Source organism: Rhea pennata, chromosome 8 (genome assembly GCF_028389875.1).
Source record: "Rhea pennata isolate bPtePen1 chromosome 8, bPtePen1.pri, whole genome shotgun sequence".
Taxonomy (NCBI): Eukaryota; Metazoa; Chordata; class Aves; order Rheiformes; family Rheidae; genus Rhea; species Rhea pennata.
Window position 1 is genome coordinate 12446971 of NC_084670.1, and position 21166 is coordinate 12468136.

Below are 21166 nucleotides of genomic sequence, written 5' to 3' on the forward strand. Positions count from 1 at the left end.
TGTTTGTTTATAGGCACAGATATCAAAGCTTGATACTGTAATACTTCTTAAATATGTTTCTAACTTGTTCCTTATTTTTTTCTTCATATTTGATATCTCAGGGGGTTTATACATATGATACATTTCACAAAGGCCTGAATGTTAGAACTTTCCTATCTCTGCACCAAAAATATTATGCTAGAGTGGCTATATATCACAGATTCATGGGAGATGATCCAGTAACTTCAAAACAAACTCTTTACTTCTCACAAAAAAGGTAAGCAGCAAAAGTCACAATTACCTGAAGTCTGATTCCAAGAATCTTCCACCTTTCCTCTACGTCATTAACACTAATATCCCATGAACAAACTTCTGAAAGAGTCTAAATGAGGATTTTCAAACACATTAAAATTTTAACCAGAGCTGAGATAAACCGCCAATAGGTTAGACTCAGCCGTGTGTAAAAATCTCTAACAAGGTCATCTGTAAAGCTATTTTGCCTTTTGGACATCATTTCTCAAATAAATCCAAACTCTGAAGGCTAACCTTATCTGGCAATACCTTACAATGCCTTATCTGGCTATACAATCTAAAAGCAACCTAAATTAGAATACGGATTGCAAAGAACTTTAAGAACAAACTTACACACTGAGAGCAACTCCCAACTCCAATTACACGGACGAGCTCTATCATTGCCACGAGATGCAGAGAGCTATGGAAAGGCTAGAAAAGCTTTTTTACTTGGTCATGGAAAAGCAGACAGAAGAGGAGCTGGGCCAGGACATTAAAACAACATGTTTGGAAAGTAGGAGCTTTGTTGTTAGCCTGGGTTGACTGCTTCAAAAGGAACTGCACCAGGAGATCTCATGTCCCAGTAAAAGCCTCAGACAGCTTCCGAAAAGAATCACCTCTAATCCAGGAGGTGGCACTAAACCAAAACTGAAGGGCAAAGGGAAGGAAGGAAGAGTAAGGATGGAAAAGACCGTGTGTCTATCATCGTGAAGTTAATCATAAATATGTCAGTGAGTTTTTGAAGCAAGTTTTACAACAGGACAGAAAAAAACATCAAAAGAGCTTCAATTCAAATACCCCAAGACCCAGGATAACTGCTACACATCATGACACAGGCGTGGCCAACACAATCACCCATTCCTGCTTTAAGAGTGAAGTACTAGTAAAACATTGTTAAAACAAGCCAGTCCCTCCTTTCCCTCTAAAGGCTTTCCTGTGATTTTGTTGTTTTGTCAGAGTGGCTGAAAAAGAATAATGCATTTACTGAAAACCTGCTATTTACTTGTTTGAAAAGCAGGCTATAGGCTATATCGTGACACCATATTAAATAGAACCTTAGAAAACCGTCAAAAGTAAATGCTTTTTTCCTCTAATGTTTGACCTGACAAAGGCTTCTGGAGCTTACAGGCTGACTGGAAAGAGGACTCCGTTTTCAGCTCCTGACCTGCCCCTAAAGCACAGCCAGTCTCTGCAAAATTTATTTAGGCCATGTGGAAAATACTCACTATTATTCCTGCTGCTCTGAAAGGTGTCATCTTACCTGTCAAGAGCTGGAGTTAGGCGGTAATCTTTGGTTGCTGACAGGATGGCTTTGATCAGATTATCTGGAGAGAAAGGAAGAGGGCATTAGGAAGAAGTTCTTGGTTGTAATGGAGACCAAAACCGAAGCGTCAAGCAGTTTGAAGCAGTTTCTCTGAGGAACCAAAGCAAGGCTCATTTTAGGAGTAAACACTAAAACTTACAGATCTTATTTTCTCTGAGCAGTTATCTTAACATACGAACTACAAAGGTACGCAGCAACAAATGGTGCAAGGGACTTTTTACTGCTTGTCCCAGCAGAACGAGGAGAGAGAGAGATGAAAGTGAGAGTGTGAGAAAGGGAAGAAAGTACAGCTTAAGGAAGTGGTTTTGCACCCACTTCCCTGACGTTGCAGCTTCACAAACGCTTCAGGCGTGAAAAAGCTAATGCCACTGTCAGTGCTTGCTTTCATTCAAGTATTTAGGCAGTTGAGCAGTGACCTGGATACAGGAACAGATTCCGGTTAAAATTAATCCTTTTTATTGTGCCGGGTTAGTTTTAGCTTAGGTTCAGTTCCTCAGTCTGGCTTTTCTCCTGGCAGAATCTAATTAAATCATCATAGTTACCTAAAAAAATGCCCGAGGAACCTCAGCCTAAACTGAGGCTCATTGAACACTGCAGCAACCAGCTGGTACAAGTTATGCAAAGGTAGATATGTGCCCAAATAAAATTTATTAAATTACATAAGTACAACGATCATACATAAATAATTCTATAAACTATGGAAATTGTAAAGTCTGCTTCCTTCTAGATTTTTGTCCTTTGTCCCTAATTTCTCCACCTCTCCCACCTACAAAGATCTAAACTCCTTCACTGTGTTCTGCCTAGGGCCAAGAGGCAGCAACACGCTTGCTAGTCTGGTTTTACAAACCTACCAATAACTCCAGAATGGCTGCATCGGGTCAGACAAAAGGTCCACCTGCCTCCAAATTGTGGTTCTAACTGTGGCCTTAAGCAGATGCCAAGAGAAGAACAAGGCAAAGGGACATAATACGTCACTGAAATATTCTTTGAGTTTTTAATTATTTTCAACCCCGAGAGATCATGAGCAAGGTATAGTTTCTGTGTATCTGGCAGCTCTCTGTGATTTCTTGTCTATGAGCTCAACCAGTATCCCCCCCCCCCCCCCAGATACCTACAGACTTTCAATCATTTCCTTTTCCTGGGTTTGAATCTGGCTTCCACTAGCAACATTTACACTGCAAAGGACTGTGAACAATCAATCCCTTTCCACCTTCTTCACGCAATAATAAATATCTGTCATGCCCTCACACTGAGAGTATTGGCAAAAACAATTGGTTGAAAGGAGTGAATAAGCCTCATTTATTTAATAAAGATTAAAATAATTTTGCAATATTAAAAAGATTGACATCCAGTGACTGTTTATAAAGAACATGAAATAATTTGCTTAACAGACATTCCTTACTGCATTTAACAGAATTAGGGGAGTCCCATTAAAATAAGGAGTTCTGTTCTTATTTACTACTTGCATGACATTACTCTCCTAGAAACCACAGGCTGAGGGTATGGGATCGATACAGAAGCTGGAGACAGTCCATATGCCATGAAACTTAGAATCTGAAAACAAACTGGTGAGACACAAGGCAGGGTAGCAAAGGAGACTGACAGAAAAAACCTCTGCTGGTTACATGTAGATTTGGAATAGTTTTTGACATGGTGTTACTGATGGCACCGGTCAACCACTGTTACAAGCTGGGCTCTGCAATTACTTTCGGAAGATCACAGGAAAACAGGCTATTTATAGGGTAAAAGCAACTTATTTTGCTATAGAAAAAGTGCTTTTGTTTCGTTTTCTTTCATTTGAAGGATTCCTTCTGCCACATTGGCAGCAAACTCCCTCCTCAATGGGAATGCTATTTCCGAGTCTTCTGCAACAGCAGTAGGTTGCTGTGACCTCTAATGGCACCATGCCACAGTCCTCTCCTTGGCCTGTCTCCTACATTCACTTTTACTGCACAGTATATGGTACTGTGGTTGTTTTCCCATACACTCTCCCAGAAAAAAACATCAAAGGATTGCATCTCAAGGGCTGCAGCCTCCCATCTACCAAGCTTTTCTTGTGCCAGGTTTGTCCCACCACCCAACAAGCAATAACCTGCACTACTTGGATGCTTACAGTCATACTGTTTTAAACAGCACACTGAAAACAGCTGCCTCATGCACTCAACTTCATTTTACCCATCTTGCCAGCTAATCAGAGAATGCTCACAAATTAAATGTGACTACTTCAAGACTGGATAGTGCAGCATTTGGGATGGGGATACTTCCCATTCCCACATCCAGAGAGAAAACATGGAACAAACAACAATATCAGACATTCAGTACCATTCTGAATAGTCAAAAGGGAGAAATCTCTTCAGCAACTCCCACAGACTAATAAATGGCATCCAGGAGGTTTGGAAGTTGCAGAAATCAGGGTGTTAGCATCCAAAACTGCTGAAGCCCAATAAAAGACAGTCTTTCACTGCCAAGTGTTGACTTGTACCAGGTATGAAAGGGGCAAAAACTCCTTCAGTGCCAATTTGTCTAGTCCTGACTTCCTCACTGGAAGTTAGGAGCAGGAACCAAAAAAAGCACTAAGAGGGCAAGCTAATGGCCTGGGCAGGGAAGAGGCACTGGATCTTTTAGATGAAGACGGAGCTCTTCTGGAAACGGATTACTGTTGCTGATGTGGGCACTTATACTTGGTGCCTTGCTCACTGCCTTCAGGATGCGAGTAAAGGCCAAGACCTTCCTTAGAAGGAACTTCTGAACCTTCTGGGACAAGGTTTGAAGGATCAGCAGATGCTCCTGTGGCTGACACATGGCCTTGAACAAAACCAGTGAAGATATTTGTTGCAATAGGAATCACTGGCAGCATCTTTCACCACAGCTGGGCAAAGATGCAGAGTTACTTGGAATCATTATGGCAAGGACCACTATCACAGACAGCCGCCCGCAGGACACAAAGCAGTGTTTATGTCCAGGTTATAACTAAAAAGTCAGGTACCAGGTAAGCGGATGAATCATGTGAAAGTTAATTATGAAGCATTGTTTCTCCTGGGAAAGTGAGAAACTGAAGGAGTGCTGAGCATACTCTGCCTTGTATACCAATGTCCTGAGTGACATTAATGGGTGTAAAAGCATGTTACAAATGCTAAAAGAAAAACTCCTCCCTGTTTCAAGTGACAGGGTATGTGCACTGCCACTGGGTAAAGACTGATGACTCAAGGACTGAAGAAAAGTTTTGCAAGGATAAAAAGAAGGGTCAAATCTTCAAGACCTGAACCTGTGAGGCTGCACCAATGTATGCACACGATCCCCATGATGTAGGCAATAAGTGACATATGCTATCTCCATGCAGCAGATTCTGTACAGATTTCAAAAACTGTACTATAAGATAGTGGCAGAAAGACACCAAACTTCTAAACCATTTATACTAAATCAGTATCTAATTTAGCAGCAAATCAGACCTCCAACAGCGACCTTATATGCTGCATCTCCTCCATTTGGATGGAGCAATAGTCGGAACGGCTGGTATCTGTAGCAATGAGTTTCTCTGGGGTAGGCACAGTCTCAAGAGGGAGGGATGGAGCTAGCAATCGGGTCCTACTTGCAGTGAACACAGTAATCCAAAATTATTGTGTCAGGGGAACACACTTTGTTCCTCCTAATCATCAGGTTTTTTCCATTAACCTTAAAGAAAAAAAAATTTTTTTTTAAAGGCACCAACTGAGTATAGCCTTTCCTTCAACATGGACCCATTCTTAAAAAAAAGATTGTTCTAGTACAGCAACAGCTATGTAAACAACTTTCTTTTCTTTTTGTGGACCGTTTACCCACGTTGCGAAGAAACCATAGCACAGATGCAGACACAATGCTTGTCTAGCCACAACTTCTCTCCTGCTTGGCAAGTGAGAAGAACAGACATGGTAACGGATATGCTCTGCCTTGTGCATCAAGGAGAAGCCAGGAGGGACCTGAGCATACATGTTCTGAGGGCTACAAAGGAAAAATCTTTCCTGTTACAAGCAGCAGGTGTGTGTGCACTCACCACTATCATTTCCAGGGCCCAGGCACACAGCCAGCTCAGGAGACACAGCCCTAGTCAAACATGTCTCTAATTCTCTTGAGGACCGTTTCCAGTCTGGAAGAGACTCAGCTACTTGTGTACACACACTTCTTCCCTGTCACTCCCCTCCCCTGACCAGCAGGGATAAGAGGTGAATTCAACCTTGAAAACCATTCTACCTTTGGCCTCTTAGCTGCCAAAGAAAAAACTCTGAAGGTTGTTTTGTGAAATACAAAATTCTCACTGGAAACTGAATTCAAACATCAAACTCATCTCACATGGATCATCCCACAGCCATTCATCAGCCACAAATTTGGAAGCTTCCCGAAGGCTGAGTAAATAGAACAGCAATGCCTCTTCCTGTGTACTGTTCTTCCTATTTAGCCTCGTGAGATTCAAGGCAGATATTACCAATATTAACCCCTTCTTCCAGTCTGTAGTCAAACAGTGATGTTTAAATGGCAAGGGCAGAACAAACATCCTTAGGACTACAGATGTTTGCTGTCTTGGGACTGGAACACATCTCAGTGTGGACTTTCTCTGGATATAACTCCCACAAAGGAGAACCTACACCCTACAAAGGATGTTGGCACAAACACTCAGTTGCTATTATTTCTGTAATTTTGCATGTCCAACAGAATACACCTTGTAAACTAAATTCTGTACAAAAATAAAAGTTAAAATAATGTAAGTTTACCCCTGGTCTGCCTAACAGCCTGTGGCCATCTCTCAAGGAAGCCAAAGGAGCGTGCTCCTTTGCTCAACATGAGGCAGCAAAACCCAGCACGTGACGCCATGGAAGAAGCAGAACAAATCACAGGAATTGTCCTTTTGTCCAGTTGTTCCTGTTTATGATTCTTGAACCTTTGCTTCCCACTGGCACAGCTTGAAGAGCAGTGCAGGTCAAGAGGGGTCTCCCACCCAGCTGATGAGGGCCCCTGCCTCTCACCAGCAGCACCAAGCTGCACGAGAATCATTTTATTTTTGTCATTTTCCAACAAGTCAGTGACTCATTAGCTGCATCCCTGCAGCTCCTTGGATGGCACAGACACTGAGCCCAAAGCTATCTCAGCAAGATGCTCATTTTTCAAGACTGTGCCTAAAGCTTGTGCATCCAAACAGAATGAGATTCTTTATGTAAATCACAAACCAGCAGGCAAGACAACATCAGCCCACTAGAGTGGGGTTTTGGAACATAAAGCAGACACAGAATAAGATCTCTAGATGCACGGAAGCACCAGAAACCCAACCCTACCTCATGAGCCATCACTAGCTCCTTGTAGCAATGCTCAAGCACAGGATTTCTTGGTCAGGTACCTGTGACGCAGAGGTTATCCGCATGAGCAGAGTGCTGCTACCTTTTTGAGCTGAGAGCGAGCTCTCTGGCAACTGCTCCGCATCTCCTACGGGTTACCTTCTGTCTCCTACACTTTAGTAGTATATGATGAACTATCTCAAAATCATTCAATTCTTTCCCAACAGGGTCACCACCTGTTGGCTAGGAGCTGCAGCCTGTCACTGCTAGCCCATTATCTGTTTTAGCCCCAACACATTATGTCTGAAAAAGCACCTCACACTATAATGGTTTTGCTTACCTCAAACCATCTGTATGCTAGGCATAGAAACACCACATACAGTGCAACTGTGCTCCCTGGATCTCTCTCAAGTATGTGCTGTTTAGTCAAAATATTAGGCACCTGAACTTACACCAACAATAAAAATGTGGCTTTCATATAATCCTTAAAGACCATCATGCGATACATATATTTGCATGAACACACATAAGTAAATACACATAGATATACATATTCTTGGTCCTCCCAGTTGTTCTCCTCATTTTTGAGAGCAGTAAATGTCATTATATTCCAATCAAACTTACTGAAGGTCACAATGCAACTAAGTGACATAACTAGGAATAGAATAAGGTCCCTGACTGCTAGACAGGGAGCCCTCTGCAAGGGCTTTTACCTTCAAATAATCCTCTGACCTACATATTCTTCATATACGTCTGCTGCCATTCTTTAATGGTAAACTAAGGAAATGAACACTAAAACGCAGCCATGTTCACTCCCACTTTTTCCCATTATTAAAAAAAAAGAATAGATTACCAGGGCAGGTAATCTATGACAGTTTTTCATACTCATCATTTCTAATTTTTATATTATTTTTTGACACAGAGAATTTAGGTTATTGGAGAAAGAGAAAAATCATTTAGCTCATTTGTCTATCAACGACTATGCGCATTATATTACATACAAACAGAGCAATATGCCTCCACACATTTCCTCCCATCTAGAGTAGGAGTTGACTAAATTTATCTAAGAATCCTGAGTTATCATGACATATTCTATCAGCTTTTCCTTATAACATTGGAAGATTCAAACGCAACTTAGGACTGCATGATTTCTCTGAACTCAAGTACATCATGACTTCAAGTTGACCCTGAAATTTTCAGACATTTGGGAAAAACTAAAAGTAAATAGTTAGAAATTAGGCAGGCAGTGACCACACAGTGAGAACCAGCCTAAGTCTGAATTCTAGCATTTTTATCTGTTATTTATGTGGAAGGGTGGAGACCTTCACTGTAAATATTAACAACACTTAACACAGTTGTTTCTAATGCATAAGCTTCTTGCTTCTTCACTCCACAGGGCTTACTGCAGGTATCTCATAGGATCTACCTTCTGCTTGCCTTAAAGATAAGCAAATTGGATGGTTCCTGCATTCTTAAATGCTGGAGAGAAGAGGCTGTAAGTTTTAGAGTTGTCCATACCAGCCAATTTCCTCAAAACCTAACAAGTCTATATATCCTTACTGCTAGCACTAACTATTTGAATACCATGCATTAAGGTCAAGGAGCAGGGCATCTCTGCAATTCTTTGTTTGTCCATGAGAGGCATGGTCACTGCCCATTTCCACAGCTGGTCAGCTCTGGATCTCTGGATCTCCATATCTCTACGGCCTCCATATCTCTAGACATCCCTTGCATAGGGCACTGAGCATAAGCTTCAGCTTTTGGGAACGTACTGACTAGCGTCAGGCTGACAGACATCCCTAAAGTATGCCAACCTCTTCTGCATACAGATCGCCGATCCAAAGATAAAAGAATGCCATGTGCACATCAGCTTCATGAGGAGAACAAGTTTATTACTACTTAACTCCATCAAAGCTAAAGGTGAAACAAATTGCAATATTTCTAAACAAGGTATAAGAAAAAAACAGTTTACGCATTGCTTACACTACCAGGAAGTTTAGTCCTGTATAAAGTGCCTTATTCCTGATTTTGCTCCTTAAGGCTTTGCTCCTCAAGGGAGCATGAGGAATGGTGGTCTACACAAGATTTGCTACCACAGGGCCCAGCATGAGGCCACAGACCCAAGTCCCACAGAGCACACTGTCCAACTCTCTCTCAGGACCACCAGGCAACTTGTATTTTAGTGAAGCTGTGAGTCCCGTGAGTAAAACAGCTCTGAAGTTTCCTGCACCACTCCTTTTTATTCATTAGCTAACTACTTTTCCTCTCTGCGTGAGGTCTGTGCAGAAGAAAGTAGCTACAAGGACTCCCGAGACTTGGAAGCACATTGCTAACATGTGAACTGGCTCTCACAGGCAGTTTACTACGAACTGCAGAACTCTGTCACCAGCTGTGCCACGTTTAGGTGGCTAACTTTAGTTATACTTTACTAGCAACAGGACTTGAAAACAAATACTTTCATTGATGAATTTTAATACTATGAGGACAACACTTATGCAGTGTTTCACAGATCCAAACCAAAAAACAAATGCAAGAAAAAAGACTGAAGACGTATGCCCCTCCCTAACAGTTTTGGGGAAACTCTGTAGGTGTTAAATTTAAGCTCTACAAAGCTCTCAAAGTCTTATTTTTTTAACAATATATAAATTAAATACATAAAATTTGGACTCTCTTGATTTACACTGCAGTTTTAGAGCCTTCAGGGATTTTTTTTGCAAGCTTTTATTCACAACCAAGATCTTGTTTTTTCAGAATACAAGCTTAGTTCCCAATGTAATCCCAGGGCTGTGAGTTGGAACATTAATTAAAAAAAAAATATGCCAGAAAATAGGCAACATTTTGCAGTAATCTTGCATTAACCAGTTTGATCTGAACTCCAGTCTCATGCACAGGAAGCAATAAAGTCTGCAGAAACAGGCTAACGCACACCAAATGAAAACGGACCTTGAAAGATTCACAACATGTCATCCAAAGACAAGTGAGAAAACAAATACAGTGGTTAAAGGGCTGCATTTGTTGCTGCATTTTTGATGATCCTTCACAAGTGGCCAGAGATGTCTTCAAGGTCAAAAAACCCACCAACAATTATAACAGCAATTTCTCCCAAGTCTTACAGCAGCATTAAGATGCGGCACTTCAAAACATAACAGCAAGAGAATACCTGTTCTTCCCAGTAGGAGGTAAAAGACAGAGCTAATATCCATGTCTTCACTTGTCACACTTCAGCAATAACTTTAATACAGAGTCACCCAATTAACTGCCAATCTGAGTCTGAGATCTCCCTCGGACACTTTTCCCTTCTCTATCCCTAAGTCAGGATAGGCACAATTCTTTAAGCACATTCAATAGCAAAGGATCCATTTTGATTGAACTAAGCCACTCCACTAGAGAGCTGCACTTTTATCAAGAGAGTGGTATAGAGTGAGTGTAGATTTAACTTCAAAACTCACAAAATAACTTGAGAGACTTTATTCAGTAAGAAAAGTTGATCCTCTACCTCTTCTGAGAGTTTAACATTTGCCCTCCTCAAGTCTCATTTAATTTCTTGAGGCTATAAAATCAGCTAGAGTCCCTTGGGAAACAGCAGCATTTTTATAGATATATTCCCATGTGACAGTGGCAACTACTACCAATTTTGGTTAAATGTAAAATTTTAGTGCAATTCAGTTCAGAAATCTGCCTCAAACAGGAGAAGAAATACCAATCTTGTATTAATATCTACTCTGAAACAAAGTCAGCTGGTTTACGTGTGTGTACTTCTTGCTTATTCGTTAAGGAAGAACGTATGAAGAACAAAAGAACGCTCACAGCGGGAAAATCAGCCATACAACAGAGAGCAGCCAGCAAAATAATGACAAATTTGGAGAATTAAAGCAGAAAAAGAGATAACCTCATTATCAAAAAGACCCAGTTAAAAGACAAGGAAGGTGTTTGCGTGTAGTACTACAGCTTCTATAAAGAGCTGGAAGAGTATGTTGGGAAAGACCTACTTTTCTGACAGTTTTTCTTTGGGTCTGATGTAAATTTCAATTGTGATGTCCAAACAAATACGTTTTCGCAGAGATAAAATACCACTCATGCCAAGAAAACTCATGTGGAAAAAGGAAAACTACGCAAGAAAAGAACATGAAAGAAAAGAGATTTTCGCCTGATACTGTTTTGATAAGCCAGCTTTTACACACCTGAAAATTCTATATTTTCACTGAAGGTGAATGACCTCTGTCCCATGAGACTAGTGAAACCTCAGCTAAGCAGCACTGAACTACAGATCTTCCCAGAAGCACTTCCACAAAGGAAAACAACCAAATAAAATGAGAACAATTAACCATTGCACAAAGCATCTGCTAGGGTTGATGCTCTGGGCAGATCTGACTTCTTTGTCATAGAGTGTGTCACTAATTTCAGATGTCCCTTTTGTATCAGATGAAAATATGAAGTCTCCTGGCCAGTACTACATACTACATTTGATAAGACCATAGCACCTCAAAAAATGTTCTTAATATTCTCTATTACTGTGGGGAGAAACTGCTTTTGAATCCCTCGTGAGATGCAAATTCTGGGATAGTGACAAAATAGTCACTCCCTAAGAAATAAATATCCCTTCCAAAGATAAAATGATTTAGAGCCAATAAAGCAGCCTCTCTGTCTAAAAATGATCTAGCCAGAACAAAGGTAGAAGTGAAGACCTATAATTACTGCTAAGCAATGACACAATTACTGACTAAATGCATGGGGGAGATATTACAACAGGATCTTTGCTACACAGGCAAATTTAGGGAGAATGCCTTCTGTGATTAATCATCTCACCAACACTATAAACAATGTTTCTATTGCTTATCCATTGACAAATTTCATATTGAAAGCATGCTGGAGAATCTCTGGAAGACTATGGACAGCATGTGCTTATTCATTCCTCCAAAAGCTACATGGATAGAAGCAGTTGCTAGAAAGGGATGCAAATACAAAGGAAGTTTCAACTGAAACCGAAAACCCCACTACATAGCTAGCTAAACAGGTTGAGATCACTGTCATCTCCTTGTTCTTCACAGGAAAAAGCTGCTACAGCAAGCTTGGTTGGTGCAGGGAAAAAAATACAGCTAAGAGCAAGCCAGACACCTTGAAATGGCAAAATGAGGGAGGCGCTCCAACATCCAACACCGCAACAGCAGCTGAGGACACGGGAGGGTTGAGACGTCTCCCACGGGACATCTTGGCATTTGTAGCTTTTAGAGTTGAACAGCTTGCTACAGCTTGATCTTCTTGATAACTTCTAAATTAGCTAATTTCATTGTGTGCCTGAAGGATATCCCTCACTTTGGCTACATCCACACTAATAAAACTAAATGGGGGCCAGATCAGGAAATGAATGTGAAAATGATGGAATACTGAGTATTGAGCTTTATGTTATACTGCACACACTTTAGCATCTAGAGATGGAAGAACTGTCTTTACAATCAGATTTTTGGGGGAAGAAAATAAAAACCTCTGATGAACTGTGCCCAAACGATCAGTATAATGCCTTCTCTTTGATATGATTTTCTTTAAAGAGCAGTAGTTCTGAAAAGTTCCGAGCCATTTCTACACTTTTACATGTAATTTATATAGACGTTTTATTTCAAATTAGTGCAGCTCCGTAAACCACGCTCCTCAAAAGCTCCTTTCCCCTAAAGACTGCAAGACTGGAATCATTCCTTGTTGGAACAATAACATCAAGTGATGGATGAAAAAGTACTTCTCTCAGCTTTTTTTTTTTTTTTTCGGAGATAAAGCAAAGAAAAACAGCTATGAGTATGAATTTAAAAACCTTTCAGCTAAAAACCTGGAGAAGAGAGGAAAAATTTAATAAGAGAAAGCAGAAATGGAGGATTATCTTCCAAACTACTAAGAATCTCTTGAGTTCCCAACTTCTGTACATTCAAGCTACCTAGGAGAAGTTTCTAAAAGTGTCTTGGAATCTGCAGTGTTACTGAGTGATTAAGAGAACTCATCCTGTAACTGTATTTCACAAAAATGTCCTTTTGCTCTTGGACTAGACTACAATAACCTGAAAAGGTTAGGTGATATTCACCAAAAGCCTCAGCAAAATCTTCTGGTCACCAGCCCAGTTAGAGCCGGGCTGGAGCTACAAACACATACCTTTCACAGTGCAAATCTCTGTTGAAAATCCCGGCCATTAGTGTGACGGGGCTTCCTGAGGCACAGTGCAAAACTCCTGCCTCATCTGTTCCACCACAGCATGTCTCTCTACACTTTGTCAACCATCCTGACTACTCTTTTTTTTTCCCATGCAGCACATCCCAGCTCTGATAGCCTGCATCTTGCATGTGACTTATCTCCACGCTGCCTGCCTCGCTCAGTTGTTTGGATATCATGAGATTGCCCTGACTGAAAGCTCTAATGAGGTGCTGATCCCATCATCAAATCATTCAGCTCAGCCAGAACGTGTCCCGTGGGTCACCTAGAGAAACTGATGCAAGAATTCCAAGTGATGTGTAACACGAAAGGGCGCCATTCGCATCGCTAGGACTCACAGCCTGTCAGCACAGCCATTAGAAATCCTGGGTTACAGCAATTTATAATTCAACCCTCCCACACACAGAAATTGCTCCGGACTGAAACTTGGCACAAAATTTAGTCCCAGGAGGGCATTAAAAAACATAAAAAAACCCCAAAAACCCCCAACCCATTCAACTGTTTCCGTCCCATGGCTTCAGCTCTCAGCCATTTAAATGATGGCAATTTCTCATCTCTCTTTTTAACTGAGGAAATCCAATATAAAACACCAGATTTACATAACACTGCAGTGGTGATACAAGCTGGCAACAAACTCAGGAAGAAGGCTGCCAGAGCCGTTCCGTCATCCTCTTTTGGTGAATTTATCCATTTGGATTCCATTTAATTGACCGATTTTTATTAGGTCTAGCTGACATCATGTGTAATCTGCAAATCCTATCTCCACCCTGGTCAGGCAGCCTGCCCTAGCCTTGTACACCTTGTGCGCCTGTTGGAAGGCCCTGCTGTGCCCAATACAGCACTATCATTTGTGCTGCCATTGTTATTTTTCATGGTTTCTGCTGCAAACTCTGCTGGTTGATTTAAAATAAAAGTAATTAGGTGCTTAATGAGCTGCAAGAGACTGACAGGACAAGGCAGGGACACATACAAAGCAAAGAAGGGAATTAATGCAAGCTAGAATAAATTTGTCAGTAAAGTCTTTGTTTTAATCAGAGATTGCTCTTGAGAGAGTCAAGTCCATAGAGGCTGTAGTCCCACCTCTGCCCTGTATTTTAACCTCAAGAGGAAGGCTAGCTATCTGTGATCTCAAAAATGAGACTTCTGGAAGTTAGTGGCTAACCACTGCTGCCTGTATACCTTTTCTGTCCCACCACTATTCACCCAGAGGTCTCTGGTGGCAGCACATGTGGGATGGTGAGCAGCCTGTCTCACCCACGTGAATATACCATCTGCTAGGATGGGCTACTGGCTCCCTCTCTCACCACCACCAGCACTATTCCTGCCCTCCCACGGCACAGCTGAGATGCAGCCTCCGCCACCGCGCTCCAGCTGGAGGACAGGACATCGTAGTGGATCATTACCAAAGTATGTGAATAGATTTTTCCTATTTGTTATACAAGACCGCAAGTAGCATGACTATAAAGTAATTATATGACCACATGCTACAAGACAACAGTGAGGATTTGCACCACTGGTCAACCCAGGAGTTCCAAAACTTTAGGAAGAGCACTGTTACCTGTTCTTCAAAGAAATATTGATGGAAAGTTACTTTAACACTCTATAAACTACAGCAGTCAGTGATGTCAAAATGCTCCTTCCAGAATGTGGTGGTGGGTCAGAACTGGCATTGTTGCACGTCTCTCCCCACAAACTAAAGCATATGCCCTAAGCCCGGTCTGAGCCCCACCCTCCATCTGTGGAAACCCTGGTTTCCACATCTTCAACATCTTCCAACATCTTCCCTGTTCTGGAAACAGGAAAGCAAGCACAGCCCAACTGACCATTCAAAACAGAAAAACAAGATGGGAGGGCAAGCATCTGCAGAACCACCTTCTTTTTCAACAGCTGTACAGTTTTCTCATACCTTGTCCTTTAATTCCAAAGGGAGGTACAAAGTCCCTGATACGTGCCCATTTCCTGAAGGAATCATCCAAGAACATTGGTGCCGGCTTCGAGAACCTGAGAAAACCAAAATGAAAAAGAAATTAACTCCTTAACTTGGAGGAATAAATTTCTGTAGGATCGTTGAGGGTCCTCATACCTAAGTGCCAATTCTACTTTCTCACTGGCACCAGTACAACATGGTGGATTTTACTTTTACCAAAAAATGCCTGCATGGAATGAATGTGTCAGGTAGAATCTGTGCCACAAGGACACCCAAGAGACTCAGGTCATCAATCTGGCAATCATTTCCACTAAGTGATATAGAAGGACACAGCAAACTTCCTAACTATTGTTTGGCTTTTAATTCAGATACAGTAAAGTTGAAAATTGCAATGAGAGTTTAGACAGTTTTACTTCAAGTTTCGTACACACAAGCAAATTTATACGCTGTTCCCGTCAGTGTGTGAGGAACGGGCGCAGAGCTGCCCTCACACTGCTGGTTACACATATGTGCACTAGCACTGTATTGGGCAGGTGCGAACGCATTGCACAAATGTAGGAGTTATCTGCACTCAGAGCTGCTCCTACCTCATTCATATGCACACACGCACAGCAGCTATCATAACAAATGCAAGAAAGGAAATAGTACAAGAGAGTAGGAAGTAGTACTTAGTTTACATAGAATAGAAATGCAGTACAGATTTGTGTTTTCTTCTGCATTCCTTAACATACAAATGGTTCAAGAGATACCACAGGCAAACCAAATACTTGTGACCTATCCAAAATCACTTACAAAAAGTGAACTAGTTCTACTTAACTGTGCCATTATGGAAATAAGTCTTAACATGCTCAGCAGAAACACAAGAGCTACTAAAAAATTGTCCTTTTTGAAGCATTTTACATAATGCTCAGATAAAAGGAAACAACTAGCACTTTGCATGCAAGAAAACCTACAGAAGTATTAATTTTCAAACTGGCTAATTTTAAAGTGTATCAAAATCACTACTAGCAAATATTCTAATATCTATTAGAAATCTCTTCATCATATCAAAATGGTAGCACAGATGTTCCCGATCAAAATCAAACCATGCTGTAGAAATGAAAAAAGGAATTCACTGCATGTGCAAAGTCAGAGAGTGTACCTGCTCTACAGCTTTATCACAAGTGCAACATATCAATGGTCTGATCTAGATTTAACCTCACTAAATTAAGAAGTGGTAGCAGGCTAGATGTAAAACGCAGGTTTAACTCTCTCTTCAGGCTGGTCTTACAGTCAGCAGGCAACTCCATGCTGCTGCAATTAAATAACTGCATTTGAATCACCCTATTTAAGACAGATTTGTCGGCACTAGGCCACAGCCAAATATACAGAAACAGTTTCAAATAGCAGCATGATGAAGAAATGATGGAACAGATTCTGAATTGCAAATGGCTCAAAATACAGTGCAATCACAGAGGCCCAGTAAATCAGAGGTTGTAGAAATCTCTGAGAAGGGGGAAAATAGAGACCAAGAGTATTTAACAAACTGAGAACAGAATGACTTAAACTCACCCATGCATACTGCTTCACATCCACTCATGCAACTTTTAACAGGACAATCTATTACCATAAAAGCAGGATGCACAGATTACACGGCTGATCTAGAAAGGAAGGAATGCTTTTCTAGAGCACACAGGAGGACTGAGGATATGAAAAGGTTCACGTAATTTTCTTACGGAAAAAGTAGGGAAGATGTGACAGATACATTAGAACTTACTAAAATCTTAAGTATAAACAAAAAAACTCCCTAAGGCCTACTTAAAATTGCATAAATAATTATCTGAAAATATCCTAAACTTGCAATAACCTGACAAATTAGTTCAATATTTGTATTGGTGATTTTTCAAGCATCTTGGTGCACAGAAATAATAAATATTGTATTACACTGGTGATCTCCAAGGAGTTTTCTCCATCTCCTTCCAACATCTCTAGGAATAATCTGTGCAGGATTCTCACATGATGCAAGAGCATTTATAACCTGAATGGTCACAGCACTGATATTCACATCTCTTCCTTCACAGCTATCACTTGGGCTATCACTAATAGCAGAATATCACAGCTATCACTAATAGCAGAAGTCAGGTCCCACAGAATGGTCCTGATTTTCTCCAGCAGGAGCAGCCCCAGCAAAGGAAGCAGTGCTGCTGAGCACTGCCAGCACCAGCGTGTTGGTCACTGAACTACACTGGTTACTGCTGCGATGCACAATCTTCAGGATCAACTCCAGCCCTTCTGAAAGTGCATATGTGAGGAGATTTCAATCTCCTCTTGAGAGTCAAGAGTAGAATTCCCTACAATGCTAAAGGGTACTAGAAAGTAACAATGGAGGTATAAGATCAAGAACCTATCCACTTCAGTTGGAACATTCAGGAATACTGCACAAAAATGAAGATGCTGGCTGTAAGGTCAGAACTCACTCAAAAGACAGTATTTACTTATAGACAATATTAACTGGCCTATTAATGGCCAGGAAGAGAGAGTTTACAGTAATCAGGTGTGCAGTATGGATGGCTCTCCCTAATGCAGATTGACTCTTGGAAGATGCCTTGTAAAGCCAGGAGGGAGGTTGGATGCTCCTGGGAGGTCACTCCCCAATAGGAGCCCCAAAAAACAACCAAAGCATGAGCAGGGCTGATCTGATGCCTCTCCAGTATCTTTTCTGCATGGGGAGGCCAGGGGACCAAAGTGGTGGCCAAAGCTAAGCGTAAAGTGACTATCTGTCTTGTTATTGGCTTTGCAACAAGTAAATTGAAGAATTTTCTAGTTAGGAACAGTGGCCTTAGGCCACCTACTATCAATTGGTAATATTTAATGCTATTCTAAACATAGCCAGGGAAACTGACTTTCAATACACATTTTTGCTTTATTTAAGAGGCAGGGAGGAACAGTTTGGGGGAAATTATTATATCCATATGGGGAAAAGAGGAAGAATGAAAGGATATTTAACTTCTATAAATCTTGAAGGTAATTCCATTTTGGAAATATTAGAGACCATGAATGTTATAAGCTCATGATCTATGAAAAGCACTTTGCCACCTCAATAAATCAGAGTAGGCAACAATCGATGTCCAGCAGTGACAGGGAAATGCTGTCTGCCAAACCTCTCCATGAGCATGGCTGTTCTGTCTCGGCTCTGAAGCGTGTCTGGCGTATTCTAGGACCGTTCAGGAAATATCAGGATATGCTTCAAACAGTCTATGGGAATGCTCTCTGCAGAGCCCCTAAAATACATTCCAAGGAATGTGTGGGAGTTTGTCAAACAGAAGAAAAGAAAATGTTTCTGAAGGATTCTAACTGCTGTATCTACTGAACAGCTTACACATGAGAAGCTGCATTTTACCTAAATCATCTATCACTGATATCTAAAAGGCAGGTTAGCTGCACCAACAACTACAGTTTTGGAACTTGTGCTCTGTGGACAAATAGCGTGTAAAGCTGGAGTTTCAATTTCTCAAAAAGCAGAGGCTTAAACTTGAATTTTAAACACTTTCTTTCTACCCTACACCAAATTCCATAAAAGATGTAATGCAACTTCATAGCACATAATAGCCATGAAAAGATAAGAAATAAGAGCATTTGTTGTACACATCTATGACCTGCACACTTCTGGGTGAAAACATCAAGTATATAAAACAATGAGTTGAAGTGATATACCCCAATAAAACAGCCAATGATATCTAAATAAGCTAAATGTCAGAAATGATAATTACAAGGTACAGTCCAAACCTCTCCCAGCTCTGAAGTTTGCATTCCTTATACAAAGACATTAGCAAAATCTCTAACACAATTTGTCATAGCACACAGCAAATGGAAGTGTACTGCCAGGAAACTATTCTTAAACAGCAACCTATATATACACACAAGAATGATGATTTTATATATATATATATATGTATGTATGTATGTATATATATTTATATATATATATATGATATATATATATCATATATATATATCTGCCTAGGGAATTCTTGCTTATGCTACAAAAATCATATTTCCAGTTATTTTCTCCTTGACAAGTAAGAAGAGTTGTGACCCCAGAATATTTCTACCTGGAAGACTGAATCTATGCCACAAGTTCTACATGAGGTGATAATCCATCATCACCTAGAATCAAACCCTAGAGGCATACGAACAATTTGTATTGTATGAGCTGAGACAGTCCTGCTCCAGCACATACACACACACACTTTAAGAGGTTTATATTTTGCTTTAGTATAAAATAATTCAAAGTGATGAAGCTGTTTAGCTGGGACAGAAGACTCCTAGCCACGTTTTCTGACCATTTCCATTCTGTACCTTGATACCCAGATGCATTCAGAAATGTTCCTCTTGGATGAGTGCTGACTTAGTTGTTCAATATCAATAGTGCTAACTTCTCTAACTAATCCTCTATCAAAATATCTGTTAGACAATTTCAGACATTTAAACTGGAGCAGAATCTGCTCCTTACTCCTATCTGCTGTTTTAAAGAAATAGAAATAGAAATAATAGAAAGACATAAATGCATAGAAGAGAATTAGTTAGACCAGAGAGACCATACTCTGTTGTGGGCTTACTCCTCAAACATTTCCATGCACTGGTAGGAGTCCCACTGCTTCCAGTTTTTTAAACAGTCCTGCCCTTCTGTTGCTTTTTTAGTTATGTAGAATCAGCAAAGAAAAACTGGAAGCTGAAGGGGTGGGGGGAAGTGCTAGAACCAAATGTTGAATATAAGCTACACATTACATTTGCAAGAGGGCATGGATAGCTTCCAAAAAGAGATTTTTTTTCATACACAAAAGAGATGACTTATTTGTTCTGGCATGACTGCTATCCTCTCTTTTGTTTGCTTGTGCTAAAAAGCATCCATGGGTAGACATAATGCACAAAATCTAACAATTCTATTAATTAAATGGCTGAAACACAAACCAAATCTCAAAGTACTCCAGCACTGAATAACTAGCTCCTTTGATACAGGCATTTACAAAAGCACAGAGAAAAGCCTGAACTAATTTTTTCCCTAGGGAGACCTCCAACTATATCATCTCCTTTTCCTCCTTTCTCTGGGGAGCTGCATGGTTTGATAGTAAAGGGAATGAGGAGGCTTGTGATGTCCCGATTTCACATTTCTCATTGACACTAATCCTCTGTCAAAAATCCAAACAGCTCAAAGATTCCTCAAGCAGCTGAAAAACTTAAGAAACTGCATTAATAAGGATTAACCCCATCTGACAACCAGCATACTTCTTTTCCTAAATCATCAAATGAACGAGCCACAAATGGATGGCTGCAAGACGAAAATCTTTAGTATTAAAGATCAGGCCAAAAGTTAAATTGATCTCAACCAACTGCAAAAATGGTCTGAAATAAATCAGACGCAATGCAGGAAGGGCAGCTTAGCACACAGGAACGGCCACACTGGGTCACTGCCACCTATGACTGTCTTGGTCTTTTTCTTGAGAGACAGTGAGTCACTGATCCCTGCCCATCTTTTCTCAGGTCATTCATGACTTTACAGACCCTAGTGGTATCTTCAGTTGTGTCTTTTTCAGGTTGAAAAGTCCTAGACTACTTAGTCATTTGCTGTACCGATGCCACAGATCTATACAGTGGTATCATGTTACTTTGTTTTGCTCTCTATCCTTTCCTACCAACTCCCTACCAATTGGTTTTAGTTTTGTCCATTATTTAGCAAGTGTAATCAGCTCGGCAAGAAGGACCATGAGGTATTAATGTTGAGTTTTTGGAGTACTCAAGCCACTCCAAGAAAGCCTTTGAACTAACTTTATATTCCAAAGATAAAGAAAAGAAAGGGGCAGCTAAGTCCATACACCCAAATCTCCTACCCAGCTGCAAGGCCTATAGTAGTGCTTGCAATCATCCTAGCCTCCTCCACCTAGCAATGGCTCCTCTGAGCACCATCCAGGGGCACTCTGGAGCATCAGACTCCTTGTCCTCTTTGCTGTCCATGACCTAGCAGCTTACTTAAACTCATTAATGAAGGCATGTCCCAGTGCACTGATCTTTTTAGAGCAGAACCAGCAGCTTCAACATGTCTTAAAGGGCCTCCATACTCTACACTAATGATTCATTCACAGAACTCATGTCAACATTCTCATGCTACTGCAA

At 40.7% G+C, this 21166-nt stretch overlaps 1 protein-coding gene across 9 annotated transcripts in view; it reads right to left on the reverse strand.

The window, feature by feature from the left end:
• ST3GAL3 (ST3 beta-galactoside alpha-2,3-sialyltransferase 3) overlaps positions 1-21166 on the reverse strand; it is a 188328-nt gene that overhangs the window by 64738 nt on the left and 102424 nt on the right. For all 9 annotated transcript variants that reach the window (XM_062581131.1, XM_062581127.1, XM_062581123.1 and 6 more), the window contains 2 exons: positions 14996-15090; positions 1532-1595 (listed from right to left, as the gene is read on the reverse strand). In XM_062581131.1, the coding sequence (XP_062437115.1) occupies positions 1532-1595; positions 14996-15090 (159 nt within the window). The remainder of the gene's footprint in view (positions 1-1531; positions 1596-14995; positions 15091-21166) is intronic.